This window comes from Psammomys obesus, unplaced genomic scaffold (assembly GCF_907164565.1).
Source record: "Psammomys obesus unplaced genomic scaffold, mPsaObe1.curated_primary_1811, whole genome shotgun sequence".
Classification (NCBI taxonomy): Eukaryota; Metazoa; Chordata; class Mammalia; order Rodentia; family Muridae; genus Psammomys; species Psammomys obesus.
In genome coordinates, this window is record NW_026592118.1 from 34,627,746 (window position 1) to 34,653,368 (window position 25,623).

The window sequence follows — 25,623 nt, forward strand, 5'->3', positions numbered from 1 at the left end:
ATGTTCAGTATTCTTAGCCATCAGGACTAAATGAAATCCTTAAAATACTAAAAGTAAAACTACCATACGGTAGTTATGCCACAACTAGGAATGTACTCGAGTTATCTAAGACAACAATTGATAGAGACACCTCCATGTCCCTGTTTATTGTAGCACTGTTGACAAAAGCAAAGTTTTGAAATCTGCCTAGATACTCATCAACAGATGAATAGACAAAATGTGATACACTTATGTATACCCTCAGAGATGGAGTTTATTTACCCATAAAGAGCAAAATGTTTTTTTTTTTTTAAGGGAAGTGGATGGAACTGAAATTTAAGTGTAATGTCTTGACTCAGAATGACAATGATTGTATGTTTTCTCACATAGAAGACTGCCAGACTTAATAGATGTATATTTAATCATTTATATATGTATGGCGTAAAGTAGAAATAGATCTTGGAAAGTTTTAGAAGTAAATATGGTCAAAATACATAATGTACTTGAAGGAAAATATCCTTAAGAAACTCATGGGTTTTTACCCTAGTACTGCTAAGTATATTCCTTAAACAAAAACAAATTTTTTTCTCCTTAAACCAGGACCATGACTGCTTTGGTATGGATTGACTATTCAACTCAAGACATGCTTTATGGGATTATAGTTTACAATTAGGTCATAATTTAGGAATAATGTGAGAAAGGATTATTTATCTCTGGATGCTAAGACTTATTTTGTATAAATGATTGGGATTAAATGAGAGGAACAATGTAAACCATCTAAAAAGATTTCTGTGCTTTGGGATTTTACAGTATAACTCTTTTACTTACTGCAATGAAGATTATGCAAAATAATCTATGCTAGGCTTCTAATACAGTTATCTAGAAGTTAAGATACTGATAAATATTAGCTACCTTTTAAAAAGATTTTATTATTTTTTTATGTGTGTTTTTGCCTGTATGTATGTATGTCTGGTCACCATGGATATGCAGTGGCTATAGAGGTCAGAAGCAGACCTAGGATCCTCTGGAACCAAATTTAAAGAATGTTGATAGCCTCCATGGGCTGTTAGCCACCCATGTTGCTGGGAATTGAACGTAGGTCCTTTACAGAAGCAACATTGAGCTATCTGTCCTGGCCCATTAACTATCTTTGCAGCATAACATTTCACTGTCATTAAAGTTAAATACAGTAATATTAATGTCATTATTAGTATCAACAGTTTATTATATTATTATTATTATACAATTATGAACTGTAAGTCTGGTCTGGCAGGAAATGACTTAGACATGGTAGATTTCCTCAGAGCATAAAACAGCTCAGACATTCTGTAATTATTACAAGGTCAGAATTCTTTGAGTCAACTATTGTTTATCTTCTGTGTAATCTTACAAATAAATGGTTCTTTAGACTTAAGGTTTATTAAAGTGTGAAAGACTGAGTTTCTATTATGAAAACTTCTGTTTTTTAAGTTTGCCATTATCTGGGCATGGTTAATTTTTATGACTTATCTGGGAGTTTATTGGAATGGTGTGAAAGTATTTGGCAGTATCTAGTAGTACCTGTGTTATTCATTGTCAGGGATAAGAGATTTTTAAAGCCTTACATATATAAAAGTCTGGCAAGATACGTGAGTGCTAAGTGTGGTCAACATGGCAGATTTTAAGTAAGTAATTTATTAGTAGTCTTATAGATAGATTAGTAGTCTTATAGATAGATTTTTAGACTTGTATTGTTTAGATGCATAAAAGATTCCTTTTCTCCTCCTTGATAGTAGAGGCAGTTTGGATAGAAAGAGGAAGCTCCTAAAGTGTAGTGACCAAAGAACATGCTATTATATACAAAAATAAAATTACTGAGGGCTGTGTTTCTAAGATATCTGTGGAATAATGCTCCTCATGTTATTAGAAAGTATACTTGTAAAGTAACTGTAGTCATCATGTAAGTAGGAAAAAGTTAAGCAGGTTTTTTTTTTAAAGTATGTGTGCATTTGAGTTTTTAGAATGCAAAATTGCTTTGTAGGTAGAGTAGAAAAATACAATGTATGATTTTCCCCAAATTTGTTTGGCCTTGGAACCCTTTTATTAAACATTTTTTGGTAATATCTAGAAGCAGAGCTACAAAGCAGCACTTTGTATAAAGCTCTGGTTCAGACAGTAGACAAAATAACAGCAGCTGGACCGCTGTTTCACTAGCACAAGAGGAAAGAGCCTCTGCTGCTTTACTTTGTCCAGTGTACCTGTTTACAGTCTTGAAACACTCTGAAATACTCAGCATTTAACACATAGATCAAAACTTATTTAGCTCTTGTTACTTCTCTAGCATATTCATGGACATGACTAAATTTTGTCTAATTTTTTTTTCTGTGACTGTATTTTTGGTTTATAATTGTTGTAATCTTTAATTGTTTTTGTAGCAAAAGAGTGCTACTTAGAAGAAATATAAAACTGTTAAGTCATGGAAAACTTCAAAAATTTGGCTAAAGTTGTCATAGAGGAATTATTCTGTAATAAATTATTAAAGATACTATTATTTGGAATGCTAAATTATTTTCAGGTTGTCTATCTAGGATTAAAACATGGAAATTTTTGATAATTTTTGACAGATTGTTAATTTCTTATCTTTGCACTTACCATTAGAATAATATATTCTTACTGTTAACCAAACAGTTTCCTTTAACAGTGAACCCTTCAAGCAGCTTTTCTGTAGCCACTTGGCATTCAGTTGTCACGGGCTTGGTTTTGGAGAATTGCTATTTTTAAGAGGGAGTAATTTAAAGTTTCTCATAAGCATTTTGAACTGTATTAAACAGAAATATGGTTTCTTTATTTTATGGGGATTTTCAAGTACAACCTCAGTATAAACTTGTTTTTAGTATAGAATACAAAAAGCATTTTTATGCCATATGTATATATTGTGGTAATCATTACCCATTGTCTATCTTCTTGTTTTTACTTTCTGTAATTTACATAACACTCGGCTTTCTCATATGTTAAAAATGTGGTATTTTAATGTTTGAGTTTTTTTATGTAACTCCTAATTTCTTATAACTTTATGCCAATAATTGACACTAAATGTTTAATGTTATTCTTTAGTTAATATCTATTGATGCTTAAATAATTAAAAAATATATTTTAGTTAAAATGACTGACTAGTTTTAAAAAGCTGCATTGCTTTCATTTTTAAATTAATATGTTTGATTTATATTTATTTATAATTCTTTTAGGTTTTAAAATAACTATTTTTTAAATGAAGATGCTTAATACTTTTTCCACAGATAACTCTTGTTTAATATTCTCTTCTAGTTAAATTAACCCTCTAGCTAGATATTTGTCATATAAGCCATCTATAATACAGATGTTTCTGAGAGCTCTGTTTATCTTCTGTTTTTAGTAGACATTCTATTTTATATTTAGTTTGTTCTCTTTAAAAGCTCAGTATGTAAGTTGGGCAACGATGGTACATCCCTTTAATCCCAGTACTTCGGAGGCAGAGGCAAGCAGATCTCTGAGTTATAGGCCAGCCTGGTCTACACAGAGAATTCCAGAAAAACCAGGACTACACAGAGAAACCCTGATTCCAAAACCGAAACCAATCAAACCAAAAATAGCTCAGCATGTAAATTTTCATATTTTTCATTTACTTTGCTGTGTTATTAATGCTGATATGAAAATATCAAATGATTTTTTTTAAGCTAGATGCCTCAGACATCTTAGATTAATTAGGTCTAATTAATCAACATTTTAAAAATTTTAATGCTAAGAAATTATGTTTCAGTTACTTAGAATTCGGTAGTAGTGACATTTCTTACCTTTTGATTTGTTTGGTTTTAAAGACACCTAGTTGTTGGGCAGAAGAGGGAGCAGAAAAACGATCTCATCAGCGCTCTGCATCATGGGGAAGTGCTGATCAACTGAAAGAGGTAAGTTATTTTTATTTCATTCTGTAACTTCATAGGTTGTGAATGGTTTTCCTATGCAAAGTTTCAGACCTACCAGTATTAATTTCATGTACTTTAGGTTGTAGGATTCCTCGTATACCGTGATGTCTAAAGCAAATTGTCTAATGGCGTGATATTGCTATGATTTTATTTTATCTTTAGCCACTTTTTATGTTGTGAATGTAGAAAATGTATAATTCTCGCCTGCCTCTTACCCAAACACATAAATAAAAGGAATAAAAGAAGCTTAGTCTAGTACATCCAGACTGAGAAATTCACATTCAAGTATAAGATATAAATAAAAACCAAACTTGTGATCCATCTCAGTTTAGTATAGTTTCAGACATACTGCTGATATTTCACATTGTTGTGATAAAACTGAGTGTCTGTAGTAACACGTGATATATGCTACTAAAAGGGAACAGATTAGAAGTATTTGTCTCCTTGAAAAACAATCATGATGCCAAATGAAATTATCAAAACAAGTATTTTAGTACTCTAGATGTAATCAAAATAATTGAGCAATTTTATTTATGAAAACTTGGGGTTAGAATAGTTTAAGCTGTGGTATTCTTGTTTGAAACAAAAGAATAATTGCAAGGAGATTTCAAGATGCCAGTAGAAATAAAACCCATTTTCCTGTACACACACAGACCACTAACTGCTTTGTCAAGTTTTTGTTCATCTTTTAGTTTTACAGCTCATAATATCTCTTGACATTATGGCAGTTGCTTTAGTGAAGTGGTTGAGATCCTCATTGGTCCATGTTTGTAGTTAAATATTAATACTGGATTACTTGCACAGCATTGTGAGTGTTAAAATTAGCTTATAAATTGAAAGTCAAAGACTAGGTTTACAATTTATTTTTTAGGTTTCTCACATGGGAAAGGAACTTTATTTTTTTTCCTCATCTGTAAAATGGTTATAATTAAGAGATTAAGTGGATTTGTGATTGTTTTTGAAAGTCTAGTCTGTAATGCAGCATTCCTGTTGCTGTGATAAACCAAAAGCAACTTAAAGGAAGAAACAGTTCCTTTTCATCTTAACGTTACAGTTCATTGTTGAAGAGAGTTGGGGCAGGAACATAGGAATAACCTATAACAGAGCATTGCTTACTGGGCTGACTTCTTGCCTGCTTCCTGGCTCATGATAAGTTAGCCTCTTTTTTTAATTTTTTTTTTATTAATTACAGTTTATTCACTTTGTATTCCACTTGTATCTCTCTTCCCCCCCAACCCTACCCTCTCTGCCTCTTCTCCACCCATGCCCCTCCCTCAGTCCAATGATAGGGGAGGTCCTCCTCCCATTCCTTCTGATCCTAGTCTGTCAGGTCTCATCAGGAGTGGCTGCATTGTCTTCCTCTGTGGCCTGGTAAGGCTGCACCCCCCCCCCCCAGAGGGGGAGGTGATCAAAGAGCAGGCCAATCAGTTCATGTCAGAGACAGTTCCTATTCCCATTACTAGGGAAGCCACGTGGACACTGAACTGCCATTGGCTACATCTGTGCAGGGGTTCTATTTATCTGCATGCATGGTCCTTGGTTGGAATATCAGTATAAGAAAAGACCCCTGTGCCCAGATTTTTTGGTTCTGTTGCTCTCCTTGTGGAGCTCCTGTCCCCTCCAGGTCTTTCTACTTCCTCGTTCTTTCACAAGATTTCCTGCACTCTGCCCAAAGTTTGGCCATGAGCCTCAGCATCTGCTTTGATGCCCTGCTGGGTAGAGACTTTCAGAGGCCCTCTGTGGTAGGCTCCTATCCTGTTTCCTGTTTTCTCTTCTGATGTCCATCCTCTTTGCCTTTCTGGATAGGGATTGAGCATTTTAGTCAGAGTCCAACCTCTTGATTAGTTTCTTTAAATGTATAGATTTTAGTAGGTTTATCCTATATTATAGGTCTGATATCCACTTATGAGTGAGTGTATACCTTGTGTGTCTTTCTGCTTCTAGGATACCTCACGCAGGATGATCTTTTTTAGTTCCCACTATTTGCCTGCAAATTTCCTGATTTCCTTTTTTTTTTTTAATTGCTGAGTAGTAATTCATTGTATAAATGTACCACAATTTCTGTATCCATTTTTCAACTGAAGGACATCTGGGTTGTTTCCAGCTTCTGGCTTTTACAAATAAAGCTGTTACAAACATGGTTGAACAAATGTCCTTGTTGTATACTTGAGCATTTTTTGGATATATGCCTAGGAGTAGTATAGCTGAATCTTGAGGAAGCACTATTCCTAATTGTCTGAGAAAGCACCAGATTGATTTCTGAAGTGGTTGTACAAGTTTACATTCCCACAAGCAATGGAGGAAGGTTCCCTTTTCTCCACAACCTCTCCAGCATGTATTGTCACTTGAGTTTTTGATCTTAGCCATTTTAATGGGTGTAAGGTGAAATCACAGGGTCATTTTGATTTACATTTCCCTGATGACCAAGGACATTGAATATTTCTTTAAGTGTTTCTCTTCCATTCAATATTCCTGTATTGAGAATTCTCTGTTTAGCTTTGTACCCCATTTTAAAATAGGATTACTTGATTTGTTGCTGTTTAACTTCTTGAGTTCTTTATATATTCTGGATATTAGCCCTCTGTCAGATATAGTCCAATATCCCCTAAGGAAATAGAAGCTGTCATCAAAAATCTCCCATCTAAAAAAAGCGCAGGGCCAGATGGTTTCAGCGCAGAATTCTACCAGACCTTCAAAGAAGAGCTAACACCAATACTCTTCAAACTATTCCACAAACTAGAAAGAGAAGGAACAATACCAAACTCATTCTATGAAGCCATAGTCTGAGAAAATCAATACGATAAACAAACCCTTAGCCAAAGTAGCTAAAAGGCAGAGAGAGACACTATCCAAATTAACAAAATCAGAAATGAAAAGGGGGACATAATGACAGATACTGAGGAAATCCAGTCAGTAGGTCTTACATCAAAAGCCTTTATGCCACAAAGTTTGAAAATCTAAATGAAATGGACAATTTTTTTTGATCGATTCCAGTTACCAAAGCTGACCCAAGACCAGGTAAATCAATTAAATAGGCTGATAAGTTAGCTTTTTATACAACCTACTCCATTTGCCTAAGGATGTTGCTGCTGGCAGTAGGCTGGGCCTTCCCACATTAGTCATCAATCATGACACTTTTTCACAGCCATGGCCACAGAATATCTGATTTTGCCAGTTCTTCAATTGAGGATCCCTCAATCCATCTGACGCTAGGTTTTGCCCGGCTGGCTATAAAAACTAATCAGCATAGACTGCTACGTTTGTCAATACTGTACAACACACTTCTTTGTTAAATACACTTCTGTGTTAAAACAGTTTCTATTTATTATTCTCCCAAAGCAAGCTGTGTTTGAGATTTTTGTATGTGAGCTGTCTGTCTATCCCTGTGTCATTTATGTGAGACTGTATATATGGACAAGCATACGGTTGTACAGGAATCAGTTTGCTTTTAGCTAGTTAGTAGAGTGTTTCTGTGGAGATACTTTATCTTTAAAAGCATTAAAACTTGTCATATATTCCCTGTTTAATATCAAAACTACTAATGGTCTAAGTTTTATGACCAATTTCATTTTTAGAAAATTAATGTCTTTAGTAATTATTTAGAAATGTATATGATTTAATTCAGCTCTTGCTAAATATTTTATTCTCATTTGTTTACTTTTATAATATTTATCTTTTTTCCCACTTTTTATCTTGAATTTTTCAGCCAATAAGGTCTATAGTGGTTGTGTTAACTTTACAACCACTTTCCATTGCTATCCAAAATATAGACAATATTCAACTTAAAGGAAGAAAGGCTTATTTTGGCACATGGTTTCAAAATTTTCAGTCTGGCATCTTTTTTCTTTGGGCCATGCAATGGTAATGCAACTCATAATACTGAAGCATGTGATAGAGGAGGCTTGTTACCTCATGGAAGATGGGAAGTAAATAAAGACAGGAAGGATTTGGAAACCTCTATCCTCCCAAAACACAGCTAATTATTTTCCAGGAGACCTACCTCTTAAAAAAAGAAAAGCTTTTCTGCATGTGGACATCCAGTTGGACCAACACCATTTGTTGAAGATGCTGTCTTTTTTCCATTGAATGGTTTTGGCTTCTTTGTCAAAAATCGAGTATTCATAGGTGTGTGGGTTTATTTCTGGGTCTTCTAGGCGGTTCCATTGATCCTCCTTTCTGTTTTTGTGCCAATACCATGCAGTTTTTATTACTATTGCTCTGTAGTACAACTGGAGATCGGGGATAGAGATACCTCCAGATGATCTGTTGTTGTACAGGATCATTTTGGAGATTCTGGGTTTTTTGTTTCTCCATATGAAGCTGAGAATCTTTTTTTCAAGGTCTGTAAAGAATTGAGTTGGTATTTTGATGGGAATTGCATTGAATCTGTAGATTGCTTTTGGCAGGATGGCCATTTTCACAATGTTAATCCTACCAATCCATGAGCACGGGAGATCTTTCCATCTTCTGAGATCTTCTTCAATTTCTTTCTTCAGAGACTTGAAGTTTTTCTCAAATAGGTCTTTCACTTGCTTGGTTAGTGTCACCCCAAGGTACTTTATGTTATTAGTGGCTATTGTGAAGGGTGTTGTTTCCCTAATTTCTTTCTCGGCCCTTTTGTCTTTGGTATACAGGAGGGCTTCTGATTTTTTTGAGTTGATTTTGTATCCTGCCACTTTGCTGAGTCTACTGAGCGCATTTGAAAGACTCTAACTAGCAGTGTTTTCAAAGCAAAGACTCATGACCAAACCTTTGGCAGAGTACAGGGAATCATAAGAAAGAAGGGGAGTTAGTCTGATGAAGAAAGGATAGGAGCTCCACAAGGACCAAATATATCTGGGCACAGGGTCTTTTCTGAGACTGACATGCAACCAAGGACCATGTATGAATGTAACCTAGAACCCCTGCTCAGATGTAGCCTGTGGTAGCTCAGTAACCAATTGGTTTCCCATAGTGAGGGGAACAAGGACTATTTCTAACAGGAACTCAATGACTGGCTCTTTGGCCTCCCCACCCCCCAAGGGAGGAGCAGTCCTGTTAGGCCACAGAGGAGAGCTTTGCAGCCAGTCCTGAAGATACCTGATAAAACAGGATCAGATGAATGGGGAGGAGGTCCCCCCTATCAGTGGACTTGGCAAGGGGCACGGTGGAGAGGGAGGGAGGGAGGGACTGGGAGGGAATGAGGGATCGGGACACGGCTGGGATACAGAGTTAATAAAATGTAACTGATAAGAAAAAAATAAAATTCAAAAAAAAAAAAAAAAAGAAAAAGAAAAGCTTCCACAACCTTCAAGTAGTTCCATAGGCTGAGGATCAGCCCTAGTAACATGTAGGCTTTTGTGGGAATATTCTAGATACTAACTATAGTGTATTAAGAGAACAGACTGTAGAATTCTGTAGGTTTCAAATTTGAGTTTCATCACGTAATGCAAATTTATTAAGCATTAAAAACCTTTCTACTCAATGTCAATTCATCCTAAGTGGGAGTAATAATAGTACCTATCTCATATTCTTTTGTTGAAAATCAAATGCAGCAGTTAATGTCTTAACAAGTGGTATAGCAACTAATATAGTGCTTTACTGCACCATAAACAGTTATTAGGTTTTAATTATAATTTATTTGTGGTTGACACAGTCATTAAAGAAACTAGATTACAAAGGTACTCTGAACAGTGGTTAAAAAGTATATGCTACAAATCAGAATATGCATCAGAACATGTTCAACATAGCAGTGTTTAACATTTTGTCACCTACATTTGAAAAAGGATAAATTTATAATATAAGGATATTTCTTTACACAAAGAAGGGATGTTCTAGTGTGTCACTTGTTACAATTGTTAACAGAAATAAGATAGTGTAGCTCTATATTTCTGAGGTCTTCTTTTCTCTGCTAGCTCATTTCTGGGAACCATTGCTCCCAGCTCTATTAATGTAGTATTAAGTGATTTAACACTTTTCCTTTAGGGCTTGTTAGAACATGACTTTAACCTTGGACTACCATTTTCCACTTCTATAAAGCAATATTAACATTTAGTAGATTGGTCATTGCTTCTTACTGTCGAGCTATTTATTACCTTCACACCTTATGTTAAGGATATAAGTTCTTGCAGAAGAAAATCTCTAATCAATTCTATCATGCTAAAATAAAAGACATTCCCAACCCAATCTCAGTAGTACATGGAGAGTTAGTTTTATAATTTTGCCAGAATTTGGTGTTTACTATTATTCTGTTTGTTCTTAACTTATATTTTTCTGATAAGGATATGTTGAGCATCTCTTCTTCACACATTGGTCAGAGACAGTTTGATTATTGTCTTTGCCCATGTGCTTCATTGACTCTTTGACTGCTTGCAGTTTTTTTATACTTGCTGAATGTATATTGTCTTCCTAGGGTATAATTTGTCTTTTTACTTTATTACGGTAATTACTACCTTTAAAATTTAATGTTACTACTCATTCACGTGTGTGTGAATGTGTGTCTGCATATGTGTATGTGCATACCTCCACCGGCTAGTGAAGGTCAGAGTACAATTTATAAGAGTTAGTTTTTACCTTCAACTTTGTAGGTCCCATGGGTAGAATTCAAATTATCAGGCTTGGTGCCAGAGGTGCAAGTCCCAGTTGCACTATGGAACATCAGTTTTGAACCATGTTAATGGTTGGGTTAGACTCTAGCTTCTGGATAACAGTCTTTCATAGCAAATGCTATTGAGAACTTTGAGTATAGCAGTGACATACATACTTCCCAAGTTGTTTTAACTTCAGAGATAAGAACCTGGATTTCTCAGATTTTTCTGATAGCTGTGGGCAAGGGACTTGCTGGCAACAATACATCTCTTACTGATGAAAACCTGTATAATTTTTCTGGGTTTGCACTGGCTCTCTTTTTGTTCCTTCTCTTGCAAAAGTCCCAAGACCTTGAGTCCCATTCCCCTGCTACCACTTACTCCTTTTGAATTAAGATTTTTCATTTCCCAACACTACTGTGGATTTGAAATAATTCTGAGAATTAAGACTCTTCCTAGTCCATGTTACAGAAGTGCTCAACCACTGTGTTGAGGATCTTCTGGTTCTTGCTACCATTCTGTCTAATTATTGCCTGAAGATTGCTTATTCCTAATGTTTTTTAACACTTAGGTACACTGAGGACTCCTTTCAGACTATGAAGAAAGTTCTTCTTTCTGGATTCTCTATGGCCACAAAATAGAAAATACATTTTTAGAGAAAAAATACCAGTCTTTAGTTTTAAAACATTCATACCTTACATAGCTACATGTTCTATCTGAAATGGAAGGTTGTATTAGGTCTTTTCATCACATAAGATGACCTGTTGAAGAGATATGATGCAGTGGGGATATGGGCTTAGGTTGTTTTAGGTAGAAGTTAAGCACTACCAATGCGTAACTTAGAAACATAACTCTCTTAGCGTTTCCTTCAGGGGACATGTTTGTTCTCCATGGTCCTGGCGTTAGAGAGAAGAAATGGCGTCACATACCATGGAGGCTTTTTTCCTGTCAAAGGAAAGTACAGGGATGGAGTGTACAAGAATGTACAAGGATGGAGTGTTTTCAGTGCTATGCCCCTCTTGTCTTTGTGCCTTAAATAAATACAAGAGCCTCCTGCATTTTGAAGCAAAGAAGGACTTCATGGAAAGTGGTCTCACTATCATTTACTTATGTCTGAAATGGAATTTGCAATGTGTTATGTACATATATTTGGGAAGATAGGCTTTCCTTTTATTCTGATGACTACTAATTGTAAACAAGAGTGTATCTGTATTATAACAAAAATAACAGTTTTGGAAGCTGTTTGTTTAACTGGCATTCCAAGAACTATGGTATAGGATTTAAAAAAAAAAAAAACTTTTCCTAGTTTTTAAAAAAAATCCACATAGAACTAAATGTTTCTGGTCCATTTTAATATATCAGAGGCCATAAAAGATTAAGATTAATCAGTTTTAAAGATTTATTTTTAAAACAAATAACTACAAATTGCTCTAAACTGCAGACATGACAGCTATTTTATATAAGCACTTCCAGTTTCCTAACACCACTAAAACATCATTATTTAGAAAACATTTGATTTTATATTTATATTCTTGTAAAATAATTTGTATAATTTGAGATCCTACTTCCTTTCTGTCATAGAGAATAATTTGTCTGGATTTATGATGATTACCTACTAATTTTTTTCTTTTCTCATGAAAAAAATTAATGCTCTCTAGAAGAAAATTAAGTTATTTCAAACTAAAGCGAGGAACAGAAAAATTACCATAATTTTTTACCTGTACATCTTTTGCAAGGATATGTATGAGAAATCCGTAAGTCACAAAAAAAGAAAGTCTTGATAGTAAGGACCTAAATTATCCCTCTTTTAGGTGGTTGTACTATTTCCTTATTATTTCCCACAGGTAAAAATGAATTTTCCCAACTCATCATTTATTTTTACCTTGAACATTTATAGGTTTTAGTAGCATTTTTTACTGTGCTTTCTAATATTTCAGTTCCTTATGTAATTTCACAGTGCATTGTATTTTTACTATATATACTCTTGAGAAAATAACATTTTACATTTTGTGCCTACATTTTATCTAGTAGAAAACATAAGACAGGTGCTTCTAGATGTTTAAAGAATAATTATTGATTGGTTAATGTTGCCTCTGACAAAAGTAATATTAGTGTTAAAGACTTTCCATAAATTGTTAATGGTCTTTTGTTAATCTGGTCCTCATTAGAGACTGGTTAATGTATATAATACAAAGGGTGATTCAGTCTAAAAGTGAGGAGGTCAAAAGAGTAAACAGCCCCATCATGTTTGGCCTTTGGTGAGTCTTCTCATAGAACATCGAAAAACAGGTGAGAGGTTGTGCAGGAAGGAGAAATCACATAAGGAAACAGAATCTTCATGAGAATTAGAGGTCCCAGAAGAAGCACATTGTTTTCTAAGGGTAGCACCCCTGATGATACAGTCATATTCCATGGGTTTTCACTTTTTTAAGAAAGGTTTCATATCAACTCCTTCTAAGCTTTGCTTCTTAGAGGTATTCTACTATTATGTCTCAGGATGTAAAATGAATGAATAAATAAATTTTCAAAATGATATTAAAATTTTATATGCACACATACTTTGCATGTTATGTATGTGTGCCCATGGAGTCAGATTGCCTGGAACTGATTTTACAGATAGTTGTGAGTCACTGTTTGAGTAGTGGGACCAGAACTCTGCTACTCTGCAAGAGCAGCAAGTGTTTTTAACTGCTGATCCATCTCTCCAGCTCCTATATCTACAACAGCCCCTGTATCTTAACAGTAGCTCACTAAGAACTAAGTTTACAACACATCAGTCATTTAAGATTACACATTATTCTTAACCCCACCATTGAACAATATCCATATCCTTTTAAAATACTTGGGAAGATTTAAAGTACATTATATATCACCTAAAGTCTGTAAGCAGTGTAGTTCCAGATGATACTTTAGTAAAGACTTTGCAATTAAATCTGGATCTATGTAGGAGAACATATCCAAATGTACATATATGTTTAACTGACTAAAATTAACACATAATAAGATTAAATATGTAGAAATGTCCTTACGAAACCCAAGGTTATTCACAAAGACTAGTAAAGCACTAAATATTTGATTGCCTTTACCACCATTGCAATGTATAATTTAGAACATTTAGTTAATAGAAAAGCTTGATCTCTTTTCTTTATAAAGAAATATAGAAATTAATACAGCTCTATTTAGGATGCAGTGATGCATGCCTTTGATCTTAGTAGTCTGAAGGCAGAGGCAAGCAGGTCTCTGTGACTTTGAGACTATGCATAGTAAGAGCCTGTCTAAAAGGAAAAACAAAAAAGTAGATAACAGTTTTGACAAATTAATCAGTACGTATGTACATCTGAAATACTTCTAACCTAACAGTTTCCTCTTTAAAGGAAGAGACTCCTAACATTATTTACCTGTTTCCTTCCACACAATATAAACTTGCAGAAATGAAATATTTGTGCCATATGTTTATTTTTCCTTTTCAGTTGTCTTAGTTGTAACAACTGAAGAATAAATCATTGTGGTAAAACCTTATGTTTTATTATTTTTTTGAGGGAAATAAAGAACAGCGTTGTTATTCACTTTTGTTTTTTCTTCTCTGTTCTCTCCCCAAAGCAGATTGCCAAACTGAGGCAACAACTACAACGCAGCAAGCAAAGTAGTCGACACAGTAAAGAGAAAGATCGACAGTCACCTCTCCATGGCAACCACATAACAATCAGTCATACTCAGGTAGGCCAGGTTCTTGTTCAGATTTTACTAATTCCTCTGAGTGTATTACTAAGGGAAAAGCTTTACCTTCATTCACCAAATCATTTTACTTAGACAAATTCTTGTAAAATGCTTTGAAACAATGCTTTTAGCATTATTTTAGTAACAGACATACAGTACAGTTGCCTAAGAATATTTACCTGTTCTGAAACCACAGGTAATGTGCTTACTGAACAATTTAGTAGTATCTTGTTTAATCCTTCTATGAGTAGAAGATACTTTATACTGTCTACTTTATAGATGGTAAATGCTTCAGGCATTTTCTATCTTGTTTTTCATATGAAGAAATTTTTAAATTATAGTTTTTATTTCCTCCCCCCCAAGAAATTTGTACTAACATATCTTATGGAACAGATCTGAAAACTGCTGCTATGGAGTGATGAATCTTAAGTTAAATTTGATACCATGACCAAGTAGTGTATTGATAGTTCATAAAGATAAGGATAATTCAACATTATAAAATACTAGTGTAACTCACTGTATCAAAAAGTGGGAATGTAACCTTATACAACCATTTTGGAAATTAATAAGGGGTTTTCAAAGCTCGTTCTGGGAAAAAAAATTTTAAAGACCTTTCTATCAGATAACAAAATTGCTGTAACATTACATTAAAATGAGCTTGGTATGGAAATTATGAGAAAAAAAGCTTAAAGATATCAAATAGAGAATTCATGAAGAAATATAAGGTCAGTTGAACTGATATGTGGGGCTTATACTAAACCTCTTATTAAACTATACACAGAAGTAACTCATGATAGATATATTTTATTATGAAAGTCATAAAACAACTAAATACTTTTGATAATAAGAAAATGGAAAGTGTGATAGAGCTAAAGATTAAGAAGATATAAAGCACATTAATAGTCTGAAGTTCAACTATATGAAGTAGTAACACCCTGGCTGCCACATTACAAATCATATGTATAAATTTCACTTGCTCATTATTAATAAGATTATTTTTATTATCTTTTTATTTCTTAGTCTTTCTTGTTTTTTCTTATTTTCTTCTTATTATTGTATAATATCCCTGAGCTGTAAAATGTCCATTGACATTGTTTGTAACTTCTATAGAAGTTGTTAGAAGAGGCTATTTTTGAAAACCCATGCAGAGAACTTTTGAAAACAATCTAAAGTTGTTAAGTGAGTGTTGAATTTAACATAGTATTGTTTTTATATTGCTTAATAATCCAGTGATTGTCTTACACAGTTGACAAAATGTTAACAAAAAATACTAACACGTAAATATCATGGTATATCCACAGCACTGCAGTAGAGTCACATGATAAATAACACAATATCAACTATACTTATTTCAACTATTCTTTCCCAATAACACAACAACAAAACAACTTTTAAAAAGTGCTGAAAATTCTGCCATTTTACTGACCAAGTGTATATATTATCTAGTTATATTTTTGCACTTTAAAAGGTTTAAAAGGATTGTTTTGAAATCATGTTATTTTAACTTCTTTTTAGAACTTAAATTTTTGTATGTGTGTTTGAATTTTTACTGTATTTGAAGTGTCAGAAATAACTGAGTTTTCTGTTTTAATACATTTTTGTTTGCTTCATGTTTTTATGGCAGGGGCCATGTAAAGAACCTTACATGTGCTAACCAAAAGTCTGCCACTGAGTTACATTCTAGCTCTTCAATTTTTAAGATGGATCATGCTCCAGTTCTTTTTTTGGCAATAAATAATTTGACTTCCATTTTATCTTCTGGCTCAAAGGCTATTGGATCAAGGTCAGTCCCTATGCCTCTTTCAAACATATCTGTGCCAAAATCATCTGTTTCACGTGTGCCCTGCAATGTAGAAGGAATAAGTCCTGAACTGGAAAAAGTATTTATCAAAGAAAACAATGGGAAGGAAGAAGTGTCCAAGGTAAGATTATATGGGATATTTATTTATTTTTTCTTTAATGCTGCAGTTTTGCTGTAGGCCACCATTGATGTACCCTCTGTCTCTATGTATATTTCTGTTCCAGACATTTCAAGTATAAATAGCAACATACAATGTCTGACTTTTGGTATGGCTTTTTTCACTTCACATAGCATGTCTAAGATTTCTGCAGCACATATCAGTACTTTCTTTTTCTTGCCAGGTAGTATTTATTTCTGTACATTTTCCAGGTAATAATTGAATGAATTTATGGTTTCTACTTTGGTCTATGCTTTCACAAGCATTTGTACAAGCATTTTTATGCATATAATTTTATTTCATTTTGTGTATGAACATAGGACTGGAATTGCTTGTACTGTAGCTCTGTGTTTAGATGTAAAGGAACTACCAAGCTGTTTCCTAAGCATCTGTACCATTTTATATTCCTACCATTAATGTAGGATAGTTCTGATTTCTCTACATATTTTCTAAACATTTCAGTAATCTTTCTTTTTTTCATTATAGCCAGTCTCTAGTGGGAACAGAGCAGCATTTTATTCATAATGTTGCTTTGCCTCCCTAGCAGCTAATGATGCTAAATATCTTTTCATAAATTTTGATAAATTTGTATGTTTTTAGAGGAATTTTATTTACATCTCTTGTTTCATTTTAAATTAGTTTGTCTTTTTTATTACTGAGCTGTAAATGTTCTTTGCAATTTTTTTTAGAGATAAATTCTTTTATCAAATGTCTCATGAGGAAACATTATGAAAGTTGAGTTCCATTTTCTTGATGATTTCATTGAAGAATATTTTTGATGCAGTCTAGTTTATTATTTTCCTTATACATTCCTTAATCCATGATCCTGTGATTGACTCTTCCATTTTTTTTTTCTGTGAATTTTACAGTTTTGGCTCTCTCTTACTGTCTTAGTTAGGGTTTCTATTGCTATAGTGAAACACCATGACCAAAAAGAAAGTTAGAGAGAAAAGGGTTTATTTGACTTACACTTCCATATTACTCTTTATCATCAGAGGAAGTCAGAACAGATCTCAAACAGGACAGGAACCTGGAGATGAAAGCTGATGCAGAGGTTGTGGAGGGGTATTGCTTACTGGCTTGCTTTTTCCATGGCTTCCTCAGCCTTTTTTTTTTAAACAGAATCCAGGACCACCAGCCTAGGGATGGAACTACCCTTCCCTATCAATCAGTATTTAAGAAAATGACTTATGGCCAGATCTTATGGAATCATTTTCTCAATTGAGTTTCTCTCCTTTAAGATAACTCTAGATTGTATGTCAAGTTGACAGAAGACTAGTAAACACACTTACATATAAGTCTTTAGACATTAGTATTTATAGGTCAGCAGATGCAAGCAATATTCATAGGTTCATTTGTATCCATACTAGTTAGTATATAATGAGTGGCTATATGAATTGCTATAACTTAAAAATGTTCTGTCCCATGCTTTCCATCATAACCATAGCAGTGCTTTATAAGACATTATATATATCTGCAGTTTTCTGTTGGTGAAATTGCTTTGCCAAAGCATTCACGTTTTAAGTTTTGATATGGACATCTTCCCAAAACATTGCTATTTTACTCTTTAATCATATATCAAGTTATTTTATATAAATAATGCTTAACGGAATTCATTGGAATGGAAGCTGTGACATCTTTTAGCCATTTACTGTTAAAGTGTTTCTTTTAGAATAGTAATAGAAGGAAGTAAAGTTGATCTTATATTCGGAAATAAATAATCACTCACAAATTAATCTATTTGCAAAGAATATCAAAGCAAAACTTTACTAAAATATAAAACATTTCTTCTTGAAAATGAGTTATATTTGTAAAGATACATGTCAAAATTATTCCAGAATTATCTCCAAACTTATAACTTAAAACATTGATTTTTTTAATAGAATTTTTGTATTTTGGGTATTTTTTTGCATTTTTAAATATTTTAAAATTTTATACTTGTCTATGGTATATCTTGGTCATATCCACTCCAAGTTCCCTCCCTCCATGTCCCCTCCCTCAGTATCTTTGATTCCCCTCTGACTTCATGTCATCTCTTTATTCCCACTAAGTCCAGTTTGTGGTGCCAAGAGGTTCATGATATGAGGTCATCCCATGTAGCATGGGAAACCTTCTATTGGCCTCCCTCTCAAAACAAGCTGAATGCCCCCTCCTCAGTGGCTGCCAAGCTTCCATTTCCTCCTCAGCTGTGGGACTGGGATATTAGTAGCCCTCCCACCCATACTGGAATTTTCAACTTTGGATTTTGAGGTTACTTATATGGATAGCTACAAGTATGTGAGGTCACATGTGTAGCAACTATGTTATACTCAGAAGGTCAGCCTTTCACAATACTACTACTCAGTCTTTCGGTTTTTACATTCCCTGTCACCTTTTCTGCATTGTTTCCTGAACCTTTGGTGAGAGGAGGTAACAAATACCCATTTGCTTAATCTCAGCATTTTGAAGAGTTTTGAGTCTCTGAATTAAACCGCTACCCTCTGCAATTCAGAGCTTTTCTGACCAAGGTTGAAAGTGGCAAACCTTTAAGGACATAAGCATAAATATTTAGAAGAGAGTTTGGCAAAACATCAGTAGGTTCTTTCCTAGGATCTGTGTTTTTCCTAGACATGGGTTTTGATCATGTTTATAGTACCAGGTGTAGATAACCAAAACTTAGGCATTATAAGGACATATGAAGATGCCTAATGAAACCCTACTAGTTGATAAGCTAACTACAGTATACTTCTTTTTAAAGGGGTTTTAACAGAGGAGTTCCAAATAAGTGAACAATGCTGTGCACAGAAAACATGGGTTATTGAGTGAAATCTCAGTTCCAGACACAGGTTCCTTGTCAGTTATTGGTCAGGGAGACCTCAGAGGCACTCAAAACAATAAAGCTGTTGCCATTGTTCTTGGTTGTTCGTTGTAACTAGATATAAGACCCTGTTGCTAAAGATACCACAAACTTCAGTTGCAGAACATAGAAAGAAATTTTGAACTGACTGGGAATCTCTCTCCCTGCTGGCTAGCTTACATAGTTGTTTAGAAAGTGTTATGCAGGCTGCTGGAGGAGAGAAGACACCAGTGGCTTTACCAAGTACTGGACTCTGAGTACTTTAGTAATGGCTTCCAAACAAGATGTACCAACTGGTACAATAGTGGCAAGGCTGTTAATGTTTAAACCTGCTCTCAGTTAGAGATTGTATGTTTACAATTAATTTTGTATCAGAGTTTATTAAAAATAAATTAAAATGTCTGCCCCATCTAAAAGTGAAAATCGTCACATTAACTATTATTGATATCAATATTATAAGCCCTTTTGTTTTCCATAATTATTTTGTATAAACATGTAGATTTGTAAAATTAGCTTTTGTAATTCTACCTTCAAAAAGGTGGTTAAATAAATATATACTGTCTAGTTGTAGATTAAAAAATAGAAGTAAAGATTTTATTTATGAAGTAGGACATAAGTAAAATATAACTTATATTCTTAAACATTTGTTTCCAAAGAAGTGCATTATTTAATTGCTTCCTAGCATTGCCAATTTTATTGGGCTAACATTTTTTTTATTTCATTTATTTTATTTTATTAATTACACTTTATTCATTTTGTATCCCCCCATAAGCCCCTCTCTCCTCCCCTCCTGATCCCACCCTCTCTCCCCTTTCTGCATGCATGCCACTCCCCAAGTCCCCTGATAGGGGAGGTTCTCCTCTCCTTTCTGACCTTAGTCTATCAGTTCTCATCAAAAGTGGATGCATTGTCCTCTACCGTGGCCTGGTAAGGCTGCTCCCCCCTCAGGGGGAGGTGATCAAAGAGCAGGCCAATCAGATTATGTCAGAGGCAGTCCCTCTTCCCATTACTATGTAACCCACTTGGACACTGAACTGCCATGGGCTACATCTGTGCAGGGGTTCTGGGTTATCTCCACGAATAGTCCTTGGTTGTAGTATGAGTCTCTGGGAAGTTCCCTGTGTTCAAATTATCTTGTTCTGTTGCTCTGCTTGTCGAGTTCCCGTCCCCTCCAGCTCTTACTATTTCCCACTTCTTACATAAAGTTCCATTCACTCTGCCCATCAGTTGTCCATCAGGCTCAGCATCTGCTTTGATAGTCTCTACTGCAGAGGCTTTCAGAGGCCCTCTGTGGCAGGTTCCAAGGTTGTTTCCTGTTTTCTTCTGGCTTTCAGAGGGCCTCTGTAGCAGGTTCCGAGGTTGTTTCCTATTTTCTTTTTCTTCTGATGTCCATCCTCTTTGCCTTTCAGGATGGGGATTGAACATTTTAGTTAGGGTCCTCTCTTTTGCTTAGTTTGTTTAGATGTACAGATTTTAGTGGATTTATTTTATGTTGTATGTTTATATGAGTGAGTATATACCAAGCGTGTCTTTTTGCTTCTGGGACAACTCACTCAGGATGATCCTTTCCAGGTCCCTGCAAATTTACCTGCAAATTTCATGATTTACCTGCAAATTTACCTGCAAATTTCATGATTTCCTTATTTTTCATTGCTGAGTAATACTCCATTGTATAGATGTACCACAGTTTCTGCATCCATTCTTCAGTTGAGGGGCATCTGGGTTATTTCCAGCTTCTGGCTATTACAAATAAAGCTGCTACAAACATGGTTGAGCAAATGTCCTTTTTGTGTACTTGAGCCTCTTTTGGGTATATGCCTAGGAGTGGTATGGCTGGATCTTGAGGAAGCGCTATTCCTAGTTGTCTGAGAAAGCGCCAGATTGATTTCCAGAGTGGTTGTACAAGTTTACATTCCCACCAGCAGTGGAGGAGGGTTCCCCTTTCTCCACAACCTCTCCAGCATGTGTTGTCCCTTGAATTTTTCATCTTGGCCATTCTGATGGGCTGGGCTAACGTTTTTTTGCCCATGTTTGGCCTAGTGAATATTTTCCTTTACTACATTTCTTGACTAGAAACTTTTTTTTAGTAACAAAGGAACCAGATACTTATTTAGATAGCTGAATGTTCTCTTTATAGTCGTCACTATCAAGTCATAAAGTTGGTGTCTGTTGCAGCAGCATTGCATAAACAAAGTTTCCCTTCCAATCAACATAAAAAATACTGATATTTTATTCTTTCCTAATTTTTCTTCCTCTATTGTTTTGGCAGTATGTCTAAATCTTTAAAATGACAAAGCTCAGAGCATGTGGAGTAGGCACACTGGTGAAAATGAATTTTAATTAATTATATTAGTTCATTTTATTAGCATTGCCATCATTTCATTATAATAATAATAGTTTAATTTTTATGAAAATTTAGCATACAGAGTTGTTGACTGATGACAAGTAAGAAAAGTGGGATGAGAGCTAGGTAGACTAGAAAGACTGGTTGTGCACAGAAAGGGTCCAGCCAGTAGGATCTAATACTCCAGTACTCCTTAATTACCACTGTCACTCTAATCTATACTCTCTTTATTTATGGAAACAGAATGATGTAGTGATGAATTTTAATGAGTCCCCTAGGTCAAAGCATGTGGTTATGATTGTATTTTCCTCTTTATCACTTTTACCACATTAGAACAGTACATTAGAACTAAGCAAGATTATGAATGACCATTCTTAGTCATATGCCAGGTTAACAGAATTGTTGAAATTGTAATTCTCCAGTGAATACTTTTGAAATTTTATTAGAAAGCTTAAATAATTTCAAAGGAAATGGCAGTTCTTGGGAATCTATTTAGTAAAGAATTAATATGTTGAAAATTTATACTCGCCAGTATGAGGTTTTGTTTTACCCTACTAGCAAGTGAATTTGATTTCTTTGAATGTTCATTTATCCCCAGTGTGTACATGCTATTTATGGTAATAGTTGGGGCTTCATTGTTAAACTTACGCTGCTCATATAAGAATATCATTGGAACTGCCTAGGAGGATATAGAAGGAACCCTGTAATTCTTAAGGAAAACAGTTTGAAACAGATTTTAACTTGAATAAAGACAATATGCCTAGAAATTACTCTAAGATACAAAATGTTATGTTTATTCACTGAGGACTAAATTATGGAGGTAACATTTATAGAATATAACATCTGAATATTTGCCCCATACCTTCTGATAACTTGAGTGTACTTGCTGTCACCCACATGTTTACCCGTGTTCTTCTTGCAGCCTTTGGATATACCAGATGGACGAAGAGCTCCACTCCCTGCTCACTACAGGAGCAGTAGCACTCGCAGCATAGACACCCAGACTCCTTCTGTCCAGGAACGCAGCAGTAGCTGTAGCAGCCACTCCCCTTGTGTGTCCCCATTTTGTCCCCCGGAATCCCAGGATGGAAGTCCTTGTTCCACAGAAGATTTGCTCTATGATCGTGATAAAGGTGAGAATGAAGTCATCCACTTACATGGAAGGCTTGTTATTGCTCATTATAGTATGCGTCTTAGACCATTCCACCACTTTTCCCCTTTGTTGAATGGTGAGATTGTGAAAAAGGAGTTATTACAGGTTTGTTTGTTCATTGGTCTCACTTTCCTCCTTTGTAACTTTCAAACATCTTCCATAAATGTGTCAGATAAGCACAGCACCTGGTTCTTACAACTAACAAAAGCTATAAGGTAGATTCGATACAACTCCAAGCTGGTATTTTCCTTCATTTTCTTCAAAGCTGATGATAGTTGTGGTACAGTTTATTTTTCTAATGTCTAAAGCTAAAGTTTTGTTTATATTCAGTGATTTTGGAGGAATACTTCCTAACAGTGTCTTGGGAAAATGAGTGTGTGTAGTGTGAAGGCGCACATACACATGTGTGCATATGTGAAAACTAAAGTAAGATATGAGGTACCTTCCGCTATACTTTTCCACTTTTTATTTCCTTACGACAAGGTCTCTTACTGAACCAAAAGCATGCTTTTTGGATGAGAGTGACTGACCAGTTAGCTCTCAGCATCTGCCTGCCTTTTGTGCCCAGTTAAGACCTGGGTGTTGGGATGTGCTGGGACAGGAGCCTAGCATAATCAACATCAGAAAGCCTTCATTCAGCACCTGATGGGAGCAGATGCAAAGCCCTACAAACAGGAGTCATGCGGAGGAGGAGCCTATCAGGGAGCCAGTACGGGTCTGACATAGGTTTTCTACGCTTGTGCTTTGGTTGTGTAGCTTGGTGTTTTTATGGGATTCCTAACAGTAGGAGAGGAGCCTATCTCTGACTCTTCTGCCTGCCTTTGAGAAAACCCTTTTCCTTCTACTCGGTTGCCTAGTCCAGCCTTGATGTGATGTTATGTGCCTGGTCTCTCTTTTTTTTTTTTTTTTTTAAATCTTCATGTATTTATTTAATTATTTAACAGCCTGATTGCAGCCTCCTTCCCTCCCAGACCCACCCTCCTGATCTTTCGCCCCATTCCTCCCTCCACTTCTCTTCAGAAAAGGGGAACCCTTTCCCCATGGGTTCTAACCCACCCTGCGCATCACATCATGACAGGACTAAGTTCATCCTCTCCCACTGAGGCCAGATCAGGCATCCCAGCAAGTAGAAAGGGCTCTAAAGGCAGGCGACAGAGTCAGATCCCTCCCATTGTTAGGGATCCACATGACGGCCAAGCTGCACATCTGCTATATACACGAAGGGTCCTAGGTCAGTCTCTGTGAGCCCCCATGGGCCCAGGTTAGCTTACTCGTAGGTCTTCTTGATCCCTCCTGCTCACTCTATCCTTCCTCCCACTCTTCCACAAGACTCCTTGAGCTCAGCTTATTGTTTGGCTGTGGGTCTCTGCATCTGTTTCAGTCAGCTGCTGGATGAAGCCTCTCAAAAGCCAGTTATGCTAGGCTCCTGTCTGCAAGTATAGCAGGGTATCATTAATAGTGTCAGAGGTTCGTTCGCTTCCATGGGATGGGTCTCAAGTTGGTCCAGTTATGGGTTGGCCATTCCCCCAGTCTCTACTCATCTTTGTCCCTACATTTCTTGTAGGCAAGACAAATTTTGGGTTGAAGGTTGTATGGGTGGGTTGATGTCCCCTCCCTCCACTGGAAGTCCCACCTGGCTAGAGGAGGTGGCCGCTTCAGGCTCCATATCCACTGCTGCCAAGAGTATCAGCTAGGGTCACCCCCATAGACTCCCAAGGGCCTTCCCTATCCCAGAGACGCCCCCTAAACCAGTATCTGTTCTCTCCCCCACTTTTGCCCCACTCCCTCTCACACCCAGTTTTCTTCCTCCATCTACTTCAAATGTTTATTTTATTTCCCCTTCTGAAAGATAGGCAAGCATCCTCCCCCTGGGCACTCCTTATTACTTAGCTTCTTTGGGTCTGTGGATTGTAGCATAGTCATCCTGTACTTCATAGCTAATATAGTGTGTCTGGTCTTAATTGTGGCTTGTTATGTAGTGTTGTCCCTAGAAGGCGTGCTCTTTTGTGATGGAAGGTCTAGGGGGTTGAATCTGGGGGAAAGGGGAGGTCAGAAGGCAGAGACTGAGGAGAGAGAAGGGAGGGAAACTGCAGTTGCAGTATGGTATATGAGAGAAAAATAAAGAAGAAAGAAAATGTGGGTGCTCAACTTGGTTCCCAGGCTTGAATAGCAGGTTCTCCTACCCACTAAATCATCTCCCCAGGCTTTCCATCTTTTTATTTGAAGCAAGATTTCTCATGGAACCAGGAGTTCATCATTTTGGTTAGATGAGATGGCCAGGGAGCCCCTAGGATCTGCCTCTCCCAGCTCTCTAACATCAGGTTACAGATGCACACCATAATGCTCAGCTTTCACACAGGTCCTCATGTTTACGCAGCAAGCACTTTCCAAACTCAGTCATCCTCCCAGCCTCTCCACTTTATCTTCCAGATAGGGTTAGTCACCAAAGCTGCAGCTTTAGATAGAAGTCATTAATAACAAAATTATAAAACATCTTACTCAGTTTTGTGCTCTTTTTACAAATATTACCACTGTTCTCTATAATATATTTTGTGATATTGTTATTTGTAAAATACATGGATCCTAAGTGTTCAGCCTGGAGAAATTTTTTATATATAGCCATTTGTTAAAGGAGGCTCAAGGTACAGTTACAAAACAAGTTTGCTATTTCATAAGGTGCTCTGTCTTCCCAGGTAGCATCCTTCCCTCTGGAAGCAAGCACTGTTTTGTGTTCCTCTACCACAGTTTAAGTTTTATCTTTTTAAAGGGATTTCACAGGAATAAAATGATGGTGGTGCACTCTGTATGCTGTTGTGTCTGCTTTATTCTACATATCATATTTCTTAAGAAAGTTTAATTGAAAGCTATCGTCGATTTTGTCATCTTATTTTATATCTTTTAAATACTTCTCTTTTTTTTATCCTTTTCCTTATCACAGGCTTTGTGGACAGATTCCATTGAGAGTGTGTTAAAGATACCTTTAGACATCTCTCCTTTTCTTAGAGTGTAAAACAAAGAAATTATGCTAGTAAGCTGGGCATGTTGGTACACACCTTTAATCCCAGTGCTTCGGAGGTAGAGACAGGCAGAGCTACATGAGTTTGAGGCCAGCCCAGTTGACATAGCAAGTTC

The 25,623-nt window shown here is 35.8% G+C and overlaps 1 protein-coding gene across 1 annotated transcript in view; it reads left to right on the forward strand.

Annotated features, from left to right (window-relative positions):
* Window positions 1–583: 583 nt before the first annotated feature.
* The window catches only part of Glcci1 (glucocorticoid induced 1), a 41,144-nt gene continuing 16,104 nt past the window's right edge, over window positions 584–25,623 (forward strand). The window contains exons 1-5 of the mRNA XM_055612920.1: window positions 584–595; window positions 3,813–3,899; window positions 14,087–14,200; window positions 15,970–16,122; window positions 22,261–22,471. Of these exons, the coding sequence (XP_055468895.1) occupies window positions 584–595; window positions 3,813–3,899; window positions 14,087–14,200; window positions 15,970–16,122; window positions 22,261–22,471 (577 nt within the window). The remainder of the gene's footprint in view (window positions 596–3,812; window positions 3,900–14,086; window positions 14,201–15,969; window positions 16,123–22,260; window positions 22,472–25,623) is intronic.